The sequence below is a fragment of the Atheta coriaria genome, unplaced genomic scaffold (genome assembly GCF_025399875.1).
Source record: "Atheta coriaria isolate IRGN ID8LTWV9N9 unplaced genomic scaffold, Caltech_Dcor_3.1 hic_scaffold_9_pilon, whole genome shotgun sequence".
Classification (NCBI taxonomy): domain Eukaryota; kingdom Metazoa; phylum Arthropoda; class Insecta; order Coleoptera; family Staphylinidae; genus Dalotia; species Dalotia coriaria.
In genome coordinates, this window is record NW_027045451.1 from 13,777,662 (window position 1) to 13,800,369 (window position 22,708).

Sequence of the window (22,708 nt, forward strand, 5' to 3'; positions counted from 1 at the left end):
GTATGTCAAAAATTTATTGATTTTTTATACCGGCATTGTTATCAGTCTTGTTATTATGTCAATATATTTAGTGTGCCGCCCGTTCGACCGGCAAACGTACACATCCTCTCCCTAATTAAAAATTGTTAATATTAGCTCGCAATTAAAATTAGTCGTTTGCTTTTAAAGTTAGTGGTGACCTTGCGGCGAAAATGTCATGATCGAACATAGTCCATTCTGTGCTGCAGTACATAGTCTGTGGCACATCGAGCTTCATAGTGCAGTACGCACGGTACGTGCAGCTGTGGCGTGCTCACAGCTCGTGCCTGTGCTCGTGCCATAAGTAATCGTAGCAATTGCACTCTATCATAACGCAGAGTCGTGTGGTGTAGACAGTGTACTACGCTCCTAAACGCGTCGCGGATGAATTTAAAGAAAAGACGGCTGTAAAACGTCGCGACGCGACGCGACGTGTTATCATCGGCCTCTCCGTGTGGTGATAACGCCTCGCTTTCCGCAATTCAAATGTTCATATTCGCTAAAATGCAGCAATAGTCGAAACGGACACATTGCAGGCGGACGTTATATACTTGTTCTTTTCTGTGATGGTCGAGATCCCTACGATGTCAAAGGTAAGATTCTCAATCAATTATGCTCTATTATCGTCAATTAATATCCAATACTATTTTCTAGAGTAATACCAACTTGCGTCAGCGAAAGCCGATCGAGCGGCATCACGACGAGCTTGCCAATGGGGATGACAAGCTTAGAAAGCTCAAATTCAAATCACATGCACCGCTGCCCGCCTCTCATCTGTTGTCTTTACTCTTCTTTATTCTGATTGTTTTTGCTGCAGTGATTGTCATTGAGAAACAGTTGCCAGTTGGGCTAAAGATTGCAGACGAGCAGAAACATTCCGGTCGATTCATTGCAGAGCGTGCACACAATTATCTCAAGAAGATCACTGCCTTGGGGCCTCGAGTGGCTGGGTCTCATGCCAATGAGGTGCTTGCTGTTAATTTGCTTACAAAGGACATTGGAGATATTATGAAAGGAGCAGCACCTAATAATATACTAGAGTTTGATCTGCAAACAGTCAGTGGGGAATTTCCTTTGGAGTTTTTGGATGGCATGACAAATGTCTACAGGGGTTTGCAGAATATTATTGTTAAGATTGGATCTCATATCAAGTCCCCACACAGTTTGCTTATTAATTGCCATTTTGATTCCTACATTGAAAGTCCAGGTGAGTGTGTTGCTATGTATTAAAACTTTATTATCTTTTTAGTCAGCAATAAACATTTATACTCTCTTGCACAATTCTGGGCGGATGTTTCTTATTTTCTTAATTTTTGTGTAATCATCAACATAAATGAGAATGTGTACATATTAGTTTTGAAAGGTTTTTATTGAACAAATAATATTTTTGTGTATGTGCACAATATTGACTTTTAATCAAATATTGACTAATGATAAGATAAAACGTTTATAAAATAATATTGACTCAAGTAATTGACATTGGTTGCATGCTCTTTGTAGGCGCAAGCGATGATGGTGCCGGATGCGCTGTGATGTTAGAAATTCTGCGTGTTTTATCTAAGTCTGACAAGATACTTCGCCACAATATAATATTTCTCTTCAATGGCGGCGAGGAAAACTTTCTACCTGCATCGCACGGTTTTATCACGCAGCACAAATGGGCTCGAGAAGTACGCGCTTTCATTAATTTGGAGGCGTGTGGCGCCGGAGGCCGCGAGGTGCTTTTCCAGGCCGGGCCAAGTCATCCGTGGTTGTTAGAGACGTATTCAGAGGAAGTGCCTTACCCTTTTGCCTCTTCGATGGCGCAGGAGATCTTCCAAAGCGGCATCGTGCCAGGCGATACGGACTTTCGCATTTTCCGCGATTTTGGCAACGTGTCCGGACTGGACTTTGCGTGGTCTGCGAATGGTTACGTCTATCACACTAAATTCGATTCGATCGAAAACATTCCTCTCGGCTCTCTGCAGCGCACTGGCGATAATATTCTTGCGTTAGCGCGGGGTATGGCCCAGGGTCACAAACTGGCGGACGTCGACAGCCATCGGTTGGGGCATTTGGTGTTCTTTGACTTCCTTGGCGCGTTCGTCGTGCGATGGCCGATGGCTGTTTCGGATCTTGTTAACATTACCACTGTGATACTATCGTTTTATACGATTTATGTCAATGCCAAAGATGCGGCTAAAATTGTGCCGCCGCAGAAGTACGTTTTAAAGCTGACACAATGCGTCGCTGGGGTGTGGATCACGTGGCTTGCAACTGCAATTACCGTGTTTGCGATTGCGATGCTGGTGACGGCGCTGGGACGAACGATGAGCTGGTACGCTCGACCCTTGTGGGCGTTCTTTTTGTATGTGATACCAACGGTGCTAGTCTCGATGGCCATTACGCTGGTGCACGCTAAATATTATCATAAGGTAACAGTACTTTACTCTCGCAGTACTTCCTTACCATGTTACCAAGCATTTTCCCTCTTTTTAGGATATCGACGTCTGGCCATGGCAAATTTTTCAGCTCTACTATGATGCATATCAACTGATCTGGACTATCGTGCTGATGATTGGAATCGTCATGCGTATTCGCTCCAGCTTCATTGCAATGATGTGGTCAGTATTCCCGCTCATCGGAAGTCTCCTGCGAGCTAAGATCTTCTCATCGTGGAAGGACGGCCGCTGGTTATTGCTGCACATCGGCACGATGGGCTTGCCGTTTGTGCAAAGTTTTTATTTAATTGTCGCAGCTCTTTACCTGTTTATTCCTATTATGGGACGCTCGGGCGCCGGCAACAATTCCGAACTGCTAATCGCCTTGATGGTGGGCTTCGAGTTTGTGCTCTTATTTAGTTTTGCCATTCCAATCATCCTTCTAGTCAAAGAGACTTATCGCATACTGAATCTTCTGCTTGGTCTCTTCCTCTTGTCGATTGCCGTACTTATATTCACTCCATTGGGATTCCCTTATTCAGGTGATCCGAATTCATTGGCACCGCAACGATTTATGTTAGCTGTAAGTAAATCGTTGGATATCTGCCTTGACGTTGCAATCAATCGTACATTATGATTGCAGCATACACGACGCACATTCCACGACTATTCCACATCAACACCAAACGAAACAACAGGCTACTGGGTGATAGACTTTGACATCAATAGTCCTCACACCGTCGACAAGTATGTGCCGGACATGAGGAAAGCAATGCCCGTTGACCAGGACTGTGTAGATCATTTATACTGCGGTATGCCATACATTGTTCCAGTAATGAATTTGATTTGGAAGACACACTGGTTACCTGGGCCGATGCCGCAAATACAATATCCGCAAGTAAAAATCCAGCCCCAAGTCGAGACTAAGTCAACACGCGGGTGGAATATTACTATCGATGGTCCCGCACACATGGCCATATTATTTTCACCTGTGCAGGGCGTCGACCTGTTACGGTGGAGTTTATCGAGCCCGCCTTTAGAAACGACATACCTTTGGAACGGGCGAAAGACATACTTTATTTATTTTGGACGAGGCGACAAGTTTGAGACTTTCGATGTCAACTTAGAGTTTATGGTAGGTTTGTCTTGATTTGATGCTGTGTTCAAGGTGGAGTCAAGCTACTAATATGGAATATTTGTTCACAGGTTCCGAAGGATCACGAAGGGCACATCATCGACTTGGCCGTCACTTCACACTATCTCTTCGGCAACTCCAAAAGTTCTGTATCGTTTAAGAACTTTGTGAAGCAGTTCCCGCCATGGACGGCCGTCTGCTACTGGTCGTCGACATACGAATCGTGGTTGCTGTAAGAGGTACCTCGCGCCTTAATTTTAGTTAGTAAATTTGCTTTTTGAAAGACACTTGCAACTCAACCAAAACGTAAGCAATGAAATTTACCCTAAGCGTAGGAAATTAGTACAAATTATTAGAATAATAAGCAATTTTGGTATAAGGAATGAAATATGTATAACATAATGCGACGCACAATATTAAAACGCTTGAGCGCAACAACAATATATAGCCATGTTTTCCGTGAGAAGCTCAAATTGAGTCAAAGGAGAAACTTTCATATGCATAAAATAGTTCAAGCAATCTGCACATATACTATATATACTATATCGCTCAAGTCTTTAACACATTTAGTTATTTAGCCTCTAAAACTAGTCTTGCTAAATCAAGTCCTGTTACATGATTAACACCTTTACTTGGAATACTTATTCCAGCAGCCATTTAACACCCAGAAGAGTACAATTAGCGTGACCTAATTAATATTTAGGCTGCGTACACATACATTTCGAGAAAGTGATATGTTGGTGAAGACATTTAGCGTTCAAAGCGTGTTTGCACTTTGGTTTCATGTTGACAATTTTAACGATAAAACTGGACGCGGTCGTAAATTATCACCTCTTGCTTACGACACGATGGAACTGAACGATGTAACAGTGCAAAGTGATAAATCAAACAAGAAGTACGCGTCGAACTAAAATCGTTCGTTCCCATATATTGAAAATGTCTAAAGTTTAGAGTTAAATAACAACAATTGAGTATATATAAGTATATTATTATCAATATACCTCCATACGTCCAAATCTACTAGAAAGCTTTGTGAATCGTTAACAAAAGTGCTAATCTAAAAAAATAGGTGCGATTATGGGCCTTAGAAGGGAGACGAATGCATAATTAGACAATTTACTGCGCTAAACGAGTAGTAGAGTAATGTGTGGGCATTTAATATACCACAAATATTGTTTTTGGAATTACATTGTGATGATACAGCTTCTGATGTTGGTGTGTAGAACCAACACGTTTATTTGACCGCCCTCTTAGTGTGAATTCTATAGTATATGTTGCATTGTTACCAAATTTTAAATTGTTATATACTCTTATACACCAAGATTGAAATAAAACAAAACTTGTTAAATCTTAAATCGTGGCAATCACGCCAGATTCGCAAGTTTATTATATGTGATAAGATAAACAATTATATAAGCATTTTTTACTGCATACAGGCTTTATTCACTGATTTGTCCTTAATGTATTGTAATATTTGCTGTTGAGATTTAGCGGACCAAGGTGGCCAAGGATGTGACACAGCCGCTAATCAAATACATTCAGCTATGCCGACATCTTGCCTCCTCATTCAACTATTAGATATGGCAGAGTGTGTTTGTTTCTCGACATAATTCCAACTCGTACTGTTGCGCGCTTCTCAAATTGCTTCAAAATGTTTGAATTTGCGACGCACAAGAGAAATTCATCCGCGCGCGATCATGTGACGCGCACATTGACTACGAAAAAAAAAACAGTCTTGAAAAATAAACATAGAACACTGTTCAACACATTAGCACCGTATCACTAAGCGCATCGACGGTGCTCGCGATGTAATCTAGACAAAGTTAACTAAGTTATTGAAAAACGTATAAGACACTTTACTTTATGTAGGTAACCGTGGTTTGGCACTTAAGTTTGGTGCCTGTTGTACATTGAGCACACCCCGTGGACACCTCTTCGATGGCTGCTTGACGAGGACCCAACGACGACTGGACAATCGTGCGTCGCGTTGGTTGTTTTTGGTTTGCGGCGACGACAAATTACTTCCTTTCGGGCACGTGTTTTCCTTGCCGACGTGATTTCCTAATTGATATAGCTAACTTTACGCCCCACCTTACTTTACTTAAGCAGTAGCCAAAGAATGCGATCAAGGGTGCAAAATACAATTAACAAAACCATTATATTTTGTTTATCATCTTATCAATATAGTTTCGAACAACAAAAAAACTAGTTTTTGTGACTTGCTGCAGTGATCACTGTTTTGTCACCTGATGACAAATGTTTTCGTTATTAGCACATATACTAATTAGTAGTCTGTGCTCATTGCGACGTGCTGTCGCCGAGAGATAGCTACGACCGGCTTCGCCTCCGTTGCTGCGCTTGCCCACATGCACGCGCTCTTCGGCCTATTGTCTTCGACTTGAATCTATGCTTCGCACATCTTCATCGGTGCTGACGGAAGCGCTCACCCTACGTGACCATCATCGGTTATGGGCGGCCGAGGCCAGACCGGGCATTTTACGCTGTGTCGAGTTGCGCGCTTTGCATACAAATGGTGCGCCTGTGTGTTTTGTTTGCTTTTGGATGGCGATAGTTTCTTAGAAATTGTTGATTCATTACTATATGTATATGTCACATATATACGAGTAGGGGATTTGTCACTATAGGCTGGAACATTCTTTTTACGGTCATAATCCGCTTCAAACTTAGAAATTCGCACAAACTTTTAGTAAATTGAATTTTTTTGAAGTAGCTTGATCTTTGGGTTGCCTACTACATTTACCATTTGTGCTTAAAATTTATTTTTAAAACCATATATTTTACCTCCGGAGAACAAATACTATTTGTGCATTATTAATACGTTATATTTAAATTTAATTTTCAAGGGATGTAGCATTTTTAACTTTATTTACTCCGATAATGATTCAACAAAAAGGTTTGAGTTATCTCATATTTTTAACAAAGTTATACAAAAAGTGGCGCAAGTAGTTCCAACAATGCCATTCCAATGTCTATTTTTTTTTCTCTTTTACCCTCCCTCTCTCTTTCTTTTTATTCCTCTACTAGAGAATATTCAATCAAGTGGATGATTCCGGTTGAACGAACATGAAACGTAATCGCTTACGTCACTTACGAAGAAGACTTACTTCCCCCCTCCCCCCTCCTTTAAGCTTTTAATTGCATATGAAACTTACAACTAAAGTGAAAAGTGAAATAAATCATCAATAAATTTTGTTTATTTGAATTACAATGTGCACTAATCAATATATTTTTAACGAGTAATGATACAAGTGATACCAAGCAATTAAGGTCATGGTCCGTGAAAACGTGTCAAAACAAAATAAAGTTGTAACACTATACGTTAAATAATAAATTTAATTATAATCCATTTTCCTTTACATAAGCCTACCTGTTTATTTTTGTATGATTTTGTAACCAATTTTAACAAAAGAAACTCAAAGTTTCTGAATGTTTGAACATCAGATAGTCTTAATGTATTTGGGAGGCGGCCAAGGAATAGTTTTGCGCGTTGAGGTGCGATTGTTACGGCGGAAAGCCGTTTCCGGTACGAATCCGGTTGTGTCACCGCGACCACACGCTACTATCAACAAGTAACATGCCTCAAATGGAAAACACATGTGCATACGTTCTCCGCGCTTAATTGTTGCCAATTGTTGCGCTCTGCAGGTAGATTTTGAGCTCTTATCAAGAACTTGACAAGAGAACACCACGTGCTCAATCGTAGTGGATATTGAAATTGCATAGTCATATTAGTATGCTGGCTGCTAATAACCGCAACTCTGTTGCAATAAGGTATTGCGCGTCTTAGAAAAACTATAAAATAAACACGTTATTGACTACGCCACTGGTGCGTGTTCTGTCTCATATAATGGACAAAACATGTCAATGGTAATTAGAGTTCCGTGTTGATGTGTGAGTGTACTATTTGTATTAGCACGTTGTGACACGAAGCTGTGTTGTGTTAAATGGTAACTTGTGTGCACTTCTTTGTTGTGATGGAGGGCATGTTGAAAAAAACATTTTAAGCATTTTGAAATTCTCTTAAATTTCGCTTCAACTTGTGGTAAATTTTGATGAAAGAATAAAATTGAAGTACTTTGAATCAAACAGCTTTCAGAAGGCTCATGAGCGTATCGAACGTTAGTCAGTTCCACGTGACGCACCGGTAATCCTACCAAGTTCTCAATAATCTATATCTGAGATGTTATGGCGCTTTTCACACCTTTAACATTACTTATCACTTCTAGCATATACCAACTTCCACAAGATAAAAAATATGATTGTGCGTAGATATTATGTTTTCTAGTTACGCTTAGCTATGAAAATAGTAACGTAGATTCCGTAATGGGTCATTCAGCTCTGCAGGATGCCGAAATTCGGGCAGACCGGCGAATTTCGACGCCAAAGGGATCGATAAATGCGGGCGCGACGAGGCGGCGCGGATCGGCAGTCGGTCGACGCGCGTCGTTCCTATCGCATGCGGGGCTGCGCCGCCAACGCTACTACAGCCTCGGCCGCCGCCGCCACCACCACCGGCTCGCACCGCACCACTAGTGCAAAAGACGCCGCCAGCACACTCCTATCAAGCGTGTAACCTTAAAACGCGTTGACCAATATAATAATCAAAAATAAAGCAACCGCGAATTGCATTTGTTTACCTTTCCTACAAGTTGTTCGAGTTCCTAACTGAAGAAGACAATTTTAAAAGGACATTCATGATTAACATGCTAGTTTAAATATGCGTAATTTGTAGACAGCGAAAGTGATCGCTGGCGGCTTAATGTTTCGGGCACAGTTCTGCGCGTTGATGTGGCATTTAGTAGTTAATCCTGGAGTGCTGCAGCAAAGATTACTGTTGTCTTCCTATTATGATTCCGTCTAATTATTGTGATCAACCGGGCACCTCAAGTGAGTGAATTTTCCTTTTCAATTGCGTGCAATTTGTCGAAATTAGGAAGTAATGCTGCGCCAATTTAGCGAGTTTTCTTAAATTAGAATTGAAACGGGCAAAACTACACACAGCTAATGGCTAATTTTAGGATTATTAGCAACTGTTCATACAAGTTGCCATTTATTAGTCAATTTGCTTTTCGTACTGATAGTGTGAGTGTGGTCATTTCAAGTATCTTGCATATAGGTATAACGCATGCTATCAAACAAAACAAAAAAATATCGCATGCGTATCGCACTTAGTAGAAGAGCTCTGTGTGTACAATTATTGATTATTTTAGTGTTTTACATAAAATGTCGAGATTTTAAATAAGATTACGCTCACGAATACCTTTTTTAAATTATTTAACTGAACACATGGAATTAATTTCTTATTCAGTGATTCAACGTACTAGGAAAAAATAGAGAACAATACAAATTTTCACTATATTTGCATTGAATTTGATCATTTAATGACTAGGCCAGAAAGTAAATGTGTGATAATGTAAATACATGTAAAATTTTATTAGAATTGTATTTGGCGCATGCGTGTGTTGTGTTTTGTTCATTAACCTAACATTTGTTTTGGGATTTTAGCTTCACGATAAAAACTATAATTTGTAAATTTTAAATAGCAAACATGTTATATTGTATTTGTTTTGTTAAGTGTTGTGTTTTGCTTGGCTGCGCCCGTGTATCACATTTACCTAAAGATGTATTTATTGCAAAATTAGCAATAAAACAATTGAACTAGGTAATTAAGTTAATTATACGTTATAATTATTAGGATACCCAAATACCTATATATGTATATATTATATTTGTCTGAATATTTTACGTTTTTATACTAAATATTTTGCAACTAGTCAAATTGAGAACGTATTTTTGCAGTTTCCACTTTCACTTTTTGCTTTTAACATAATCTGACGTATGAAGTATTCTTATCAGTATTAATGAAGTTGTTTTCCCTGTTCTATATTCTAATCAAAACATACTGATTAGCTGTATTTATATTAACTGTTAGTTATCTTCAACTAGGGACCATTCGTCTATGACGGTTATTCGTACGTTTGATGATCACATCTACGTATATTATTCGTCACAACTTATGCAAACTCCAAATGTTTGACGCTTATAATTGGCGATTATTATTGTTTTTTGTTTGCCACGCTTTTGTAGCTACATATCTTAAAAGCCATGAGTTTACGATTTTTTCTCAATCAGATCAACACTGTGGATCGACACGCGTCGCAAGTCGTTGGAAATTTGTTTTCGCACATGTGCGCTACGCCGACGACTTGCTAAAATGATTTTAGTACGCTACTGAAACTCATCGGATGCGCGCGCGGATTAATCTCGGTTGATTAGTTGCACTTTATTCTCAAGTTCTTCCGCTTTGTCTGCACTTAATCTGATGTTATTACTCGAGGGTGCTGAGGAAGTGTCTAATGTTTGTTTTATGATGTATCATAGTGCATTGGAATTATGCAGTTTGTGTCGGGTAACAGGTAATAGCGCATTAAATAATTTTATACTGAAATAGACGGAAAAATGTTTGAGCTTTATTTTATTGTTTAAGAAATATCAATACAAAATATCATTAATTTATGCCGACTTACAATGACTCCGTGGCGCAACGGTAGCGCGTCTGACTCCAGATCAGAAGGTTGCGTGTTCAAATCACGTCGGGGTCAAGCAATGTTTTCAAAAATATTTTTCATTAAAATTTTGGGGAAATACCGTATTTGAAAACAATATGTATCTATAGTCTATAGCTATTTTTCCATGTAGAGTTACGCTTTGTGAGGAGAAATAATATCAGTCTTGTTTTTATTTAATCGATAATAATATTATAATAATGAGTATAAAATTTGTTGAATTTTAATGCAGTCATTATAATAGTATTACTAATTAAATAATCTAATATTAAAAGTGGAAAACTATAATTCAATCATTTCGTTTTCCTTCCAAATCAACTAAACTCTATATTAAACTAAACACTAAACTGTAAATTAAACAGATGCAATTTAGATAATAATTTGAAGCCTCGGAGTTTAAATAACACTATAGGTATATACAACCACTAAGAATATATATGCAATTGGTACATAATACAAGTGAATTATAGATCCGGAACTTATGTTGCTAGATTTGCTAGATTTTTTTGGTAACTTCTATATACAGTGTAACTTTTTTATATCAACACTCAATTAACTAGGCATTTTTATGTTGCTGTTGTTACGTCAACCCACAAGAACCTAAAAAATATTGGTATCATATTGACGTTTCGTAGTTATTGACTACAAGTTAGAAAATAACTGTGTTTTATTATTATTATTCTGTAACTATTATAATATGAAATAGTTCTTCGCAATGTCATACTGCGTAAGCCCCGGGGTGATGCGAGATCTTCTGTTTGCTACGCAGGCGCTTTAATCAGCTAAGCCACGACGCCACTGACAAAGTAGAACCTAAATAATTCAACTGTGTAAATAATAGATAAAAATTGAAAACATAAAATTGATTATAAACATGATGTGTGTAGGTGTGGATGTGGGTGGGTTAAATTTTAAAGGCATGTAATTAAACGAACTTTATTTTTTCGATTTTTAACTTGTCAATTCATTAAATGCACATATAATTAATGTTTGCACTTAAAAATACAGAACTGAACTTAAAAATAAATATTTGCACTTTGAAAAATGAATTCCACTTGAATAAAATGCTTTCCACTATGAAATTAATACTTTGCACTTGTAAAACTTGCAGTTTTAAGTACGTGCCGTACTCTTAGCCGGCCCCTTCTATCCCCCCCGCCGCCCCTCAAATAAACCACCACCCCCAACCCCCAACCGACAACCACCTCCTCCCCACAACCCCCAACCACCCCACAAATAATACCAAACAAGGGAGCCTACCTAACCACCACCCCAACCACCCCAACCCCCACAAATAATACCAAACAAGGTAGCATACCTAACCACCACCCCCAACCCCCGACCGCCCCACAAATAATACCAAACAAGGGAGCCTACCTAACCACCACCCCCGACCACCCCAACCGCCCTACAAATAATACCAAACAAGGTAGCCTACCTAACCACCACCCCCAACCCCCGACCACCCCTACCCCCCGACCGCCCCACAAATAATACCAAACAAGGTACCCTACCTAACCACCACAAATTATAAAGTTTCAATTTAAAAAGTTGATTCAAAGCAAATTTAAGCTTAAACCTGAATATATAAGTGCATTGTATTAAAATATAAGTTATACAATCTATAGTGCATAATTAGAATTTCTTAGTGCAAAGTATGAAAACTTAAGTGCGGCTGTTCAAGTGGATTGTATTTTAACTAAAGTGCATTTAATATATCCCCAATTTTAAATACTGTTACAGAAAAGGATCGGGATGCGGAGCAATCCGACTTGCGGCATATGTCACAATCGCCCTCGATGGGGGGCCGTCACCTGAGCAAGTCCGCTTCCGAGCTAAGTAGCCCCCGCGAGATGCCCGAAGTTCGTCCCAGGTCCGCAGCTCCTCCGGGTTCCTCACATATCACTGTCTACCAGAAGGCGCACACGTTTTTCGCACAGCTGAAGGTAATACCTACATATTTTTGTGTTTACATTCACATTAATAATTTCAAAATCAGTGTTCGAATGTCATGTATCATTTGTCTGAAATTCGCTTCCACGGACACAATTTCATTGTAGCGGGGTGTTTTCAAGGAAAAAGTTGGCATGCTGTTATACATGTTCATCGAGCGCGACGTCGCTTCCCATTCGTATTCTAACGTTTTTGCTTTTGACCACCCCCGCGTCGCGAGCATGCGCCACCCCAGGCTGTATCAGCGAAAGTCATCAGTATCACTCGGGAGCCAGGAGCGAATCGTTGTTATCCGTTGGTAATTCATTCATCTAATACGCGTACGTTGGGTTGCAGAATCGTTGGGGCCATAGTAAGCGCGAGCGTCGCCACAAGTCCCCTGGCCGGCAGGACTCGACGACTGACTACGCCGCCGACCTCAGCAGCGATCACAGCACGCCGAGCACGCAGAGCCCCCGGCATCGGTTGCACACGCACCAAGGTGAGTGCTTGAATGCCGGCCGGCGGTTGTCAGCGTTCACATGCGACAACTCGCAACGAAACACACCCCTTTTCATGCTGACGATCGATTGCAATTCGAATTGGATTATTACATTTTCACACGTTTCGCCAACATCATGCTTTAATTATATCATGGAATAAGTAATGTCTTATTCTATGTTTTTATTCATCTCTGTAATACATGTCCTTGAGCTCAAAGGCATAATTTTTTCATTTTCATATGAAGCCAATATTTGTGTGGACTCTAGTGCACTACATTTACATCTTATCTTTTATGTATTCATGCCTCCTTTGTTTTCTCTTATGACATGCTATATTTGGCGCCGATACGAGATAAACAATTTATCGCGTGGGCGGCCAGCAGTAGTGGCAAGCCGAGCGAAAAGTGCAAATTATAGACGAGTGGTATTTGTGGCAAATGCAATCGTTCATGTTGTAGTTGAAGATGGCTAAATACCTATAATTACAATTACTATGCATGCGCTTGCAGACTCGCCGCTAAGTCGCGCGTGTGCGTCCAACGACACGCCGCACAGTTCACCTGGTGGTTCGCCCCGGCCTAGAGCCCCTACACCTGGCGCCGTGGCTGGCCTGGATTTAATTCCGGTGAGTACTTTGTTACAGTTATTATATATTAACATTAATATATACATGGTTACTTAAATTGATCCTGATGCTTCCATTACCTTCGATAGCTCAGTTGGTAGAGCGGTGGACTGTAGAATTGTTGAATTGTAGGCATCCATAGGTCACTGGTTCAAATCCGGTTCGAAGGAAATCTTTTCTTTCTTTTCTTTGCGTGTGTGATTATTTGTAGAGTCCGACCGAAACTGGATTTTAGCCGAAACCGAAACCGAAATTTCGGCCGTGCAATCAGTTTCGGCCGAAACCGAAACCGAAACCGAAACTAATTTACATAAACATATTTTTCTACTTTTACCTACACATCGCCAGTTTTTCCACGTTTTTTAGATACATAAACCATTTCGGGAGTAAAATCCTTGTTTAGTCACTTGATACTTAATATAATATTAATATGAGCGAACTAAGATGGCAAGTAACGACCGCCATTAGCCGCGAAGTTAACCGAGCAACGCACGACAATTCACGAAAAGTGAGTTTCGGTGCGGCCGAAAGTTTCGGCCATTTTTTGCCGAAACCGAAACTGAAGCCGAAACTCGAATTCTTGGCCGAAACTGGCCGAAACCGAAACCGAAATTTCGGTCGGTCTCTAATTATTTGTCATTTTAATAAATTCATTTATTACGATTAAGAATAACAAAATGTTGCGTTAACCTTGAGTGGTTTAGTTGAGGTCAACTTACAGTTTCTCGTAAACAATTTTTTAGCACGTTTTTGAAGCATTTTTTTAACAACAATTTTATTGGGCATTTTAATATCCAAGTTGTGCGTCATTGTGCTTTTTACTCTGATGTTTTTTTTATCTTAACCCAATTCTCCATCTCTGAGAGTAATTGATTGATTCTGAAAAAAAAAATCATAACAACATATTTAAGTTTTTCCCCTTGCCGATGTAAGATAAAAATATGGTTAAGTAAAATATTCAATTCAAGTTCACATTGATAAGATTCTCTTATTTTTGTCTTTTGGTCACGATGAATATTCTGCAACATAGTTACTAATTAAAGCATTTTAGTCATTCATTCTAATGAAATCAAAGCTTATGGCATATTATTTCTGACGCAATTTTTGCAAATTTCCAATACAAATCTATTTTGTCTACGGAATAATTGACTTTTTTTGCAAATGCTCAAAACCCATTACACATTCGATGGAATACTTGTTGATTTATACTGCAAGGATGTACTACCCGTCAAAGGGAAACATTGTCGCATTACACACCCTCGTTTGGTATACATTAGCGTGACTTGTGCATAAGCCTACGCACTCGCAAATTCATTACGTATCATTTCACTTAGTGCGCAGCTAAGTTAATTACAACGGGTATACCACCCCATAGTGTCGATGTTAGCAATGTGTGTCATTTGCTAATGTACTGTTGAGCATTGAAAATGTCTACATCGAATATGTTGTCTTTTTGTTATCAGTTAACGACTGGTGATGAAATTGCACGACGCAGGGAAACGGCGTTGCGGCAACATTCCTTTTTTCAGCTGCGCGTTTATCTTAAACGCGGAAATGGATTGGCGGCGATGGATAAGAATGGCAAGTTGATTTAATTTTCTATATTCAATATATTTTATACTTATTAACTTGAAAATTACACAGGTACCAGCGATCCTTACGTGAAATTTAAATGCGGTGGTCGCTTGATATACAAGTCGCGTACGGTGTACAGAGAGTTGAATCCGGTATGGGATGAAAGTTTTACAGTGCCCATCGAAGACCCGTTCGTACCAGTCATCATCAAAGTGTTTGATTACGATTGGGGCTTGCAGGTAAACACGTAATTTGATACCTATGTGCGCAGAATGAGTCATTTTATTTGTTTGTGTATGCTTTTATAGGATGATTTTATGGGCGCGACCCAATTGGATTTACAATCATTGGAGTTGTCTAAATCTGCCGACATTCATTTGCCGCTCTTGGATCCTGCGAAGCCTGGCGCCGATCTGGGCGAGATTCTATTGAACGTGACGTTGCAACCAAAGTCACAAGAGGATAAGGAACAGGTGAGTGATGCAAATGAGTGAGGTATTGCATTTTAATGCGGTTTAATTTCCTGATGCTTGGGTTTGACCTCTAAGGAAGGATAATTTCGCGATGCGCGTGCAGCATTTTTATATTTGGCGATTATTTTTTGCAAGGTTTCACTCAAACGTGCGTATATCAGTCATTCACCTTGTCACACTGATCTTTATTTTATTCAGTCTTCACAAATTAAATAATAGCACGTAATCTATGAAGGTGCAAAAAGATAAATTTATTACACATATCCTAGAGCATCAAGGTTTCTTTGATTTAACGACTCAAAAACGATAAATTAGTGAATTAAAACGTTTAATAGCTGTAAATAATTGTTTTCAATATTTTATTTTCATTGTGAGATAGAGTGAGTCATAATTTTTATAAGTGATCAACTGCTACGTTGCTAAGGTAACGATAAATAATTGAGTTCAATTCAAAAGTGGAAAGATAAAAACTTATATTGTAATTTAAACCTTTCGCATATGTAGGTTCAACTCTTATATACTTTTTTATAAAGAGGTAAAATGTGACACACAAATAATTTAATTACTTGTTGCTCAAAACGTTTCCCAACCCTGGTATAATAATACTGTGTTGTAAAATTGAGTTGTTCAGACAAATGTCGAACACCATCTATTATTATTGCTTGTGTTTCAAATGCGCAATAAATGTAATTAACCAAATGATCGGAGAGGTTAACGCAATGTGTAAATACAACGTGAAGATTAGAATTAGATATCAAGTTGTTTTTTATTGTTTTTGTTTCTAATTGACTGGTAGTTACTTTTATGATACATTCGAAAAACTTGTGGTAATTTTATACTACTTGTTTTGTTAGTGGTTTTAGTAAATTAAAATGTAAACGCAAAAGAATAATTTGTTTGCAATCATATACAATAAAAAAGTAAGCGTTTGAAACACTTCCTGGTGAAGTGATGGTGAGTTCAATTTTTTGTTATAATTTTAAAGTAATTAATTCACAACGTGTTAAAGCAACATACATAAAGTTTATTTTGTTGAACAAAGAAGCGTTTTTACTATGATATAGCTGTATACAAGGCTTATTGATTATCTCACAATTATGATTACGTCGAGCAAATGCAGACCCAATTTAGGTTTGAATTATTTATAGAATATGTCAGTTTCTCCCATGCGGAGGGCTAAAGTCAACTTCAATGTATCTCCTTGCCATTGGTTTACTATATTGTAACATTGTCAACTGAAACCGTAGAAAAACTGTTCCATCAGAAATTACTTAATTGATCAAGTTCATTGGTACACATTTTAAACAGAATGTATGCAAACGAAATGAGTGAAGTCCTTACATGACGCATATTCGAAGTTAATTAATAATTTAGTGATACTTTTCGGTTGAAGCTGATGGTCAAAGCCGAGAGATCGAAACCGGTTACAATGTCAGAGTTTTAGACGAATTTAAGTTGGGTACAAGTTCAACTGGCAACACATAACTACCTCCGGCAAATTAATCGTAGCTTTTTTAATTTCGTATTTTTGCAACAGGAACACTCGCTAATTTCGCATAGATTAGTGGCTTTTTATGCGGCCTGTGTGCGTCAGTCAGCGAGAGGCCAAAAAATCCAATTGGTTGTAAAAACAGCGCACGCTCATATCGTCGTGCGAATCTGACCGTCGCAGCGGTATACGGTTCATATCAAAACAATTACTAAATTTATATAAAACACTCAGCACATTCCACTCGGGTACATACGCAATATCAGCGTTGTAGCGATCGTCTCAAACGCGAATATCGGCGGCGTCGCTGTTAAACGCACTCGGACTGTTTCGGCGATCGGTGCGCGGAACGCATGTAATAATTATGTGAAAATTTATTCGACAGAAAGTGTTTCAAAGTTAGTTGAGTGAATCGAATACGCACAATGTGCTGAAAACTGTGATATTCTGTGTGTGTGTGTGTGTATGTGTTTTGTGATATTAATGCGATAATCTACGCTCAACATTTCAAAAATGTTTGATACCTACCAGTCTCCTAAGCACTTGGTGCAGAAAATGAAAACGAAATTCATTTCTCGCAGCAGTAAAAACCTCTTTAAAAAAGCGGATTTATTCGTCGCAAATGGCAGTTGCAGTGATCTGTCTGTAGAAAGCAAAAACAAGAAGTTTCGTCCGATTTTAAACAAATCGGTGTCGTCTTATCAAATTTGTGCGAATACAAATAACAATTGCCAGCCAATTGAGAGGTACACGGCTAACAATAGCGAGTTTAGTAGTGACAGTGATCGAGACAGGTGATTTTAATAATCATTAGCATGCGAAATCGATTTGTCGTTATCGTTCACTTTATAATCGAAGTTATCAAGTCTCGAGTGAACGAAATGCACTTGAGATTCATAAGTTTGGATCAGTTTCTAAGAAAATAACGTATTTTGGTAGTAGTTGCGTATATGCGCAGCAATTTCACAATTTAATGATGTTATCTCGGATGCACTAGCGATAAGTGGGTCATTTGTCATGATACTGATTTTTTTGTATGATTGGCGGTTTAACTTGTCGGTGTATCTTGGTATTTTGGCCATCATGAATTAAGAGACAAAACAACAGAACGTTTGTTTTTGTGAAACTTATTAATTTCTGTTTACGTGACTTGAAAAATTCTTTCATAAACAAATATTTGCCGATGCATCATACTTGCCTGCTTTTTTTTACATTTTTTAAATTTTACTGTTGCGGTGCCCTTACGTAGTTTTAAAATGAAAGTTAGACTGTTACAGTTATTAACTAATTAGGTATAGAAAAATACTTACAAGTATATTAAAAAAATGTATCATTCACAAATTTTGGATTTAAATTTATATATAACTGGAAGCAATTAAAATTGGATTTTTGGATATTTTTTAAAATTGATTCAAAAGAGTCTAACGTTTAAGAAGAAAGGGTAAACAATATAATACATATAATATATTCCTGTCTGATTTTATTTTCAATTTCATAGTGGAAGTATTTTTGAAGAAAACTGATCCAAATTCATTAGTTTTTGAATAACTGTTAAATAACAAATAATCGCAAAATTATTCTATATTGAGTGCCAAAAAATTTATCATACTGAATAAATAAATAAATATGAATATTTTCCACATACCAAATCCGTTATGTTCCATTTTCTTTAACAATGATTATCGGTTTTTTGTAATGGAATATTTCACAAAAAAAAAACTAAATAAAACTAAAAGTGGCAGTAACGACAAATTCATGATTTCAAAATGATCAAAATCATAATAAAACAATAAGCAATTTATGTGCAAATATCTGCAGTTTGTATAGAAAATGCCCGAATCGCACGTCGCGATCGTTTTCTTTGACGGATGATTTTCGAGGTTCAACATCAACACTGAATTATTCTACTGCTAGTATTAAGAGCTCTAGCTCTGGCAGATCCAGTCTCTCTGAGGAGAACCTTCAGAATCTACATAAAGTGGAAAACTCTTTTAAGGATAAAATTAGAGAAGTACGGGTTTACTCAGGCATCTCCGTCAATGAACAAAGTTTTAATGAAATAAACCGATGTTTAAATATAAGTTGCTAAATTGCTGTGTTGATTTCAGTACTTTCAACGAAATAAAGTTACTGACGTCAATAAACGACTCAAGTCTCAAATATGGAGTTCAGTTGTCACGATTGTTTTGGTGGAAGGCAAGAATCTCCTCGCTTGTGATCTCGAAACGGGAACCTCCGATCCCTATGCGAAGTTTCGGTAAGATTTTTATAGAAGTACTGGTATACGTTAATCTTATTAATGTGTTCTACAGCCTGGGGAATGAAAAATACAAAAGTCGTATAATTTGGCGCTCGTTGAATCCCAAATGGCTCGAGCAATTCGATCTACATTTATATGACGATGGCGACCAACAGCTTGAAATTACTGTCTGGGATAAAGACAGGTCAAGAGATGACTTCATTGGAAGATGCCTTATCGATCTATCTCAGCTAGAGCGTGAGACCACGCACAGTCTGTGGCAGGAACTCGAAGATGGTGCAGGCACGCTACATCTTCTACTGACGATCAGCGGCACGACCGCCTCCGAAACTATTTCAGATCTCTCTACGCATGAGGCGAACCCGCGGGAACGCGAAATATTAGAGCAACGATACGTAAGTGAGAGACGCGACTGTTTCGGGATTATAATTATTATTCGATTGATTTTATAGGCGTGGCAAAGAACATTCCACAATACGAAGGACGTAGGCCATTTGACCGTGAAAGTATTCCGCGCACAAGGTCTTGCCGCCGCCGATTTGGGTGGCAAAAGTGATCCGTTTTGTGTGTTGGAACTGGGTAATGCCCGACTGCAGACACAAACTGAGTACAAAACATTATCGCCGTCGTGGCAAAAGATTTTCACGTTTAATGTGAAAGACATCAATAATGTGTTGGAGCTTACCGTATACGATGAAGATCGCGATCACAAGGTGGAGTTCCTGGGCAAAATCGCGATACCGCTGCTGCGGATGAAAAACGGCGAAAAGCGCTGGTACGCGTTAAAAGATAAGAAATTGCGCAGTCGCGCCAAGGGAAACTCGCCGCAGATTTTGCTCGAATTGAACGTTATCTGGAATCCGATTAGGGCATGCATACGCACACTCAATCCTCGCGAAGAGAAGTATATGCAGACAGAGATTAAATTCAAACGACAAGTTTTTGTCAAAACGTTCTCCGAATGAAATCGCTTATAATGTATTTCTACGAATTTGGCAAAATTCTGCAGTAAGTTGCGCAGTAAATAAATAGTTCTGCATGTTTGCTCACTATTGTGTGTTTTACAGGAATTGTTTCGAATGGGAGTCCACGGTGCAATCATTCATTGCACTCTTGTTTTGGCTGGTGGTGTGCTACTATTTTGAGTCATGGATGGTGCCTATGTTGGGTCTGCTGGTGTTCCTTAAGCAGTTTATCGTACGTAAACTAGCGGGGCCGCAGGCGGTGCCATGGGACGAGATTGCCGATTCAGATGTTGAGGACGAAGACGACGAAGACAAGGAGAAGGTAGGATTTGAGGTAAGAAAACGTTTCTACATCTCTATAGACTTACCAGTACTTAAATTAATTACACGCACATCACATTGCACACTTTTGATTCTTGTGCCTTATACAAATTTACTCGCATTCATAATTAGATGATTGGATCGAAAGTATTTTGCGTATGTCTATAGTAATGTAGAAATGCTTTCTCGTCCGTTTTAAGTTGCGATGAAAGTTTGAGAACACCCAACACGCTCACCCAAGCACATCACTCGCTTAGAAGCCGTTTGCACTTTTGCAAACAAGTTGAAATATTAATTAATAATAATGAAAAAAAAGCAATGCCGAAAAAATGTGCTAATTAGCTCGACAACATTCGTCTTCATAATGTAGATCAGTGTAGTTAATGTTAGAGTAGATTTCGTAGTGATTGACACACTTTTCGAAAGTGTGTCTCAGATTGAGGAACAAATAATTATTTGATCGATTTTTTATCATTGCTTACGATTACTTAATTTGGGTAAGTTGAAGAGAGTGTATATCTACTTGTGCAAGTGCATTTAGAACTAGTTCAATCGCATTTAATAAACTCGATCGCGATTTAATGGCATATTGCGCTTATGTAGGAAGAAAAGAAGAGTCTTAAGGAGCGATTGCAGACGATACAAGAAGTTACCCAAGGCGTTCAGAATGCAATCGGAAAAATTGCAACATTCGGTGAGAGCGTTGTAAAGTAAGTATGAAGATGAAATTGCTTTATTCCTATAAATAATCATTATGCGCCACTTTTTTTCTCCAGCACTTTTAATTTCACGGTTCCATATTTATCATGGATCGCAGTGGTCTTGTTGGTCGGCGCGCTGCTGGTGCTGTATTTCATTCCCGTTCGGTATTTGTTAATGCTGTGGGGAACGAACAAGTTCTTTAGGAGAATCTTGAGACCACACGCCGTTCCAAACAATGAAGTGTTGGACTTGATATCGCGTGTTCCAGACAACGAAATGCTGGTGCGTATTCTTTTCACAGCTAAATTTGAAGCGGTGATGGTGATGACAGGGGTTTGGCGGCATTTGCATGTTATTTACTTCTTCTAAATTCTTGGGTTTATGGTAAATTAACTTGAACTGACTTTATGATACTAACGGGTGATCAAATGCATTCAATTGCGTTACTGACTTCAAAATGTAAAACATGCAGATGTGGACAAAATTATCGGCGAGGTATTTGTCAACGAAAATAGGACAATTGTCATTTTTTGAATGGTACTTGCAGCTGGACTACAGGGACCTGAAAATCCTCGCCAATCCTGAGAGCGGAGAGAAACGGCGGGATCCTAGGAAAAAGCAGAAAGCTTCCTAGTGGAGGTTGAAGCTGTTGAGCGGCGTACGCACGAAGTTGCGTGTACGATGGGAAAGAGAATGCACTTTAAAGTCTGATTAAACATACACATATACACATAAATAAACAAAAAGACGAACAACACATCTACCAATAACATTTTTAAACAATTCCACTACACTTTTTAACTCTATGTGTATTATACTAATGGGTAAGAACATACATACCTTTACTATTAGTTATATTCAAGGTAGTTATACAAATTTGTAAGGAATTACGCAAGGTCTGCTTAGCAGCGAATGTTTAATCGCCAATCTTTCGAAACGTAGTGAAAGACCGAGTGCCCGTTGTTGAATCAATTAAATACTAAGCGCGGAAAACGAAATCAATCTCACCGAAGCGACACACATCAATTTAGTCTTGAATTCGCCATTTATCAACATTTTTATATTTTTCTACCCGTTTTATAATGGTTAGTTAGTTTTCGCAGTTATTTAAGACAGTTAAACAATAATTACTTATTTACTCTGATGCATGTAACACACGCTAACTTGAATTTCGTTCTCTTATCGACACACTAAATCTATTTTTCAAAGTTCTTCCACCAAGTTCTCCGCTACCATACGGATAATACATTTATTGTTGAAAACTTTGCGGCAAACACGTCCATGATCATTGTGATTTAATGTACAGATTTTAGTTACAAAGAATATTGTGTGTACATACAGCAGTATTATTAAATGTTATTTCTACGTGCGGTTTGTACGGTTTCTTTCCAAACATGTGATAAGCTTTGTTAACATAAATAACTATCTTCGTAGGCAATTGCTAAATTAGCGCATGATAAATGTATTATAACAATGTGCGCAAGCACTTACTTATTTATTTATTGGGCGCGCTACAGATATGCTTAACTTGTCAAGTGTTATTTTATCTAATTCTAGTTCTATTGTCATTGGTCACACCTACAATTAAAGTTGCACAATGAAATCGATTTGATTAATGTCAACTTTGATATAATTACAATTATTCGTTATCAGTTGTGTTATTATGTTGTGTGGACGTGTGTATCCTCTCTAAACTTCCCATT

The 22,708-nt window shown here is 38.5% G+C and overlaps 2 protein-coding genes and 2 non-coding genes across 4 annotated transcripts; all 4 read left to right on the plus strand.

Annotated features, from left to right (window-relative positions):
• The first annotated feature begins 88 nt into the window (after positions 1-88).
• LOC135798522 (endoplasmic reticulum metallopeptidase 1-like) lies at positions 89-5,004 on the plus strand. The gene is made up of 6 exons (XM_065311381.1): positions 89-611; positions 673-1,225; positions 1,519-2,432; positions 2,497-3,021; positions 3,082-3,573; positions 3,645-5,004. The coding sequence occupies exons 1-6, from the start codon at positions 585-587 to the stop codon at positions 3,807-3,809; spliced, it is 2,676 nt and encodes an 891-aa protein (XP_065167453.1). The 5' UTR covers positions 89-584; the 3' UTR covers positions 3,810-5,004.
• Positions 5,005-9,814: 4,810 nt separating this feature from the next.
• Positions 9,815-22,657, plus strand: Mctp (multiple C2 domain and transmembrane region protein). Its single transcript, XM_065311082.1, is given in 15 exon segments — positions 9,815-10,010; positions 11,904-12,106; positions 12,450-12,594; positions 13,105-13,220; positions 14,684-14,801; positions 14,865-15,034; positions 15,104-15,268; positions 18,866-19,014; positions 19,070-19,412; positions 19,470-19,959; positions 19,962-20,025; positions 20,085-20,304; positions 20,907-21,013; positions 21,080-21,287; positions 21,553-22,657. Coding segments are annotated over 15 exon segments (2,679 nt in total). The 5' UTR covers positions 9,815-9,916; the 3' UTR covers positions 21,640-22,657.
• On the plus strand, positions 10,125-10,196 carry TRNAW-CCA (transfer RNA tryptophan (anticodon CCA)). The gene has a single exon. It is a non-coding gene; the product is annotated as a tRNA-Trp (tRNA).
• On the plus strand, positions 13,300-13,390 carry TRNAY-GUA (transfer RNA tyrosine (anticodon GUA)). Its single transcript is given in 2 exon segments — positions 13,300-13,336; positions 13,355-13,390. It is a non-coding gene; the product is annotated as a tRNA-Tyr (tRNA).
• Positions 22,658-22,708: the final 51 nt, after the last annotated feature.

What these genes read in the sequence shown, in the direction of transcription:
- LOC135798522 (XM_065311381.1), top strand. Translation starts at nt 585, where the DNA reads ATGGTCGAGATCCCTACGATGTCAAAG. An exon ending in TTCCTACATTGAAAGTCCAG is followed by an intron (nt 1,226 to 1,518) that starts GTGAGTGTGTTG and finishes TGCTCTTTGTAG; the next exon opens with GCGCAAGCGATGATGGTGCC. An exon ending in CGCAACGATTTATGTTAGCT is followed by an intron (nt 3,022 to 3,081) that starts GTAAGTAAATCG and finishes TTATGATTGCAG; the next exon opens with CATACACGACGCACATTCCA.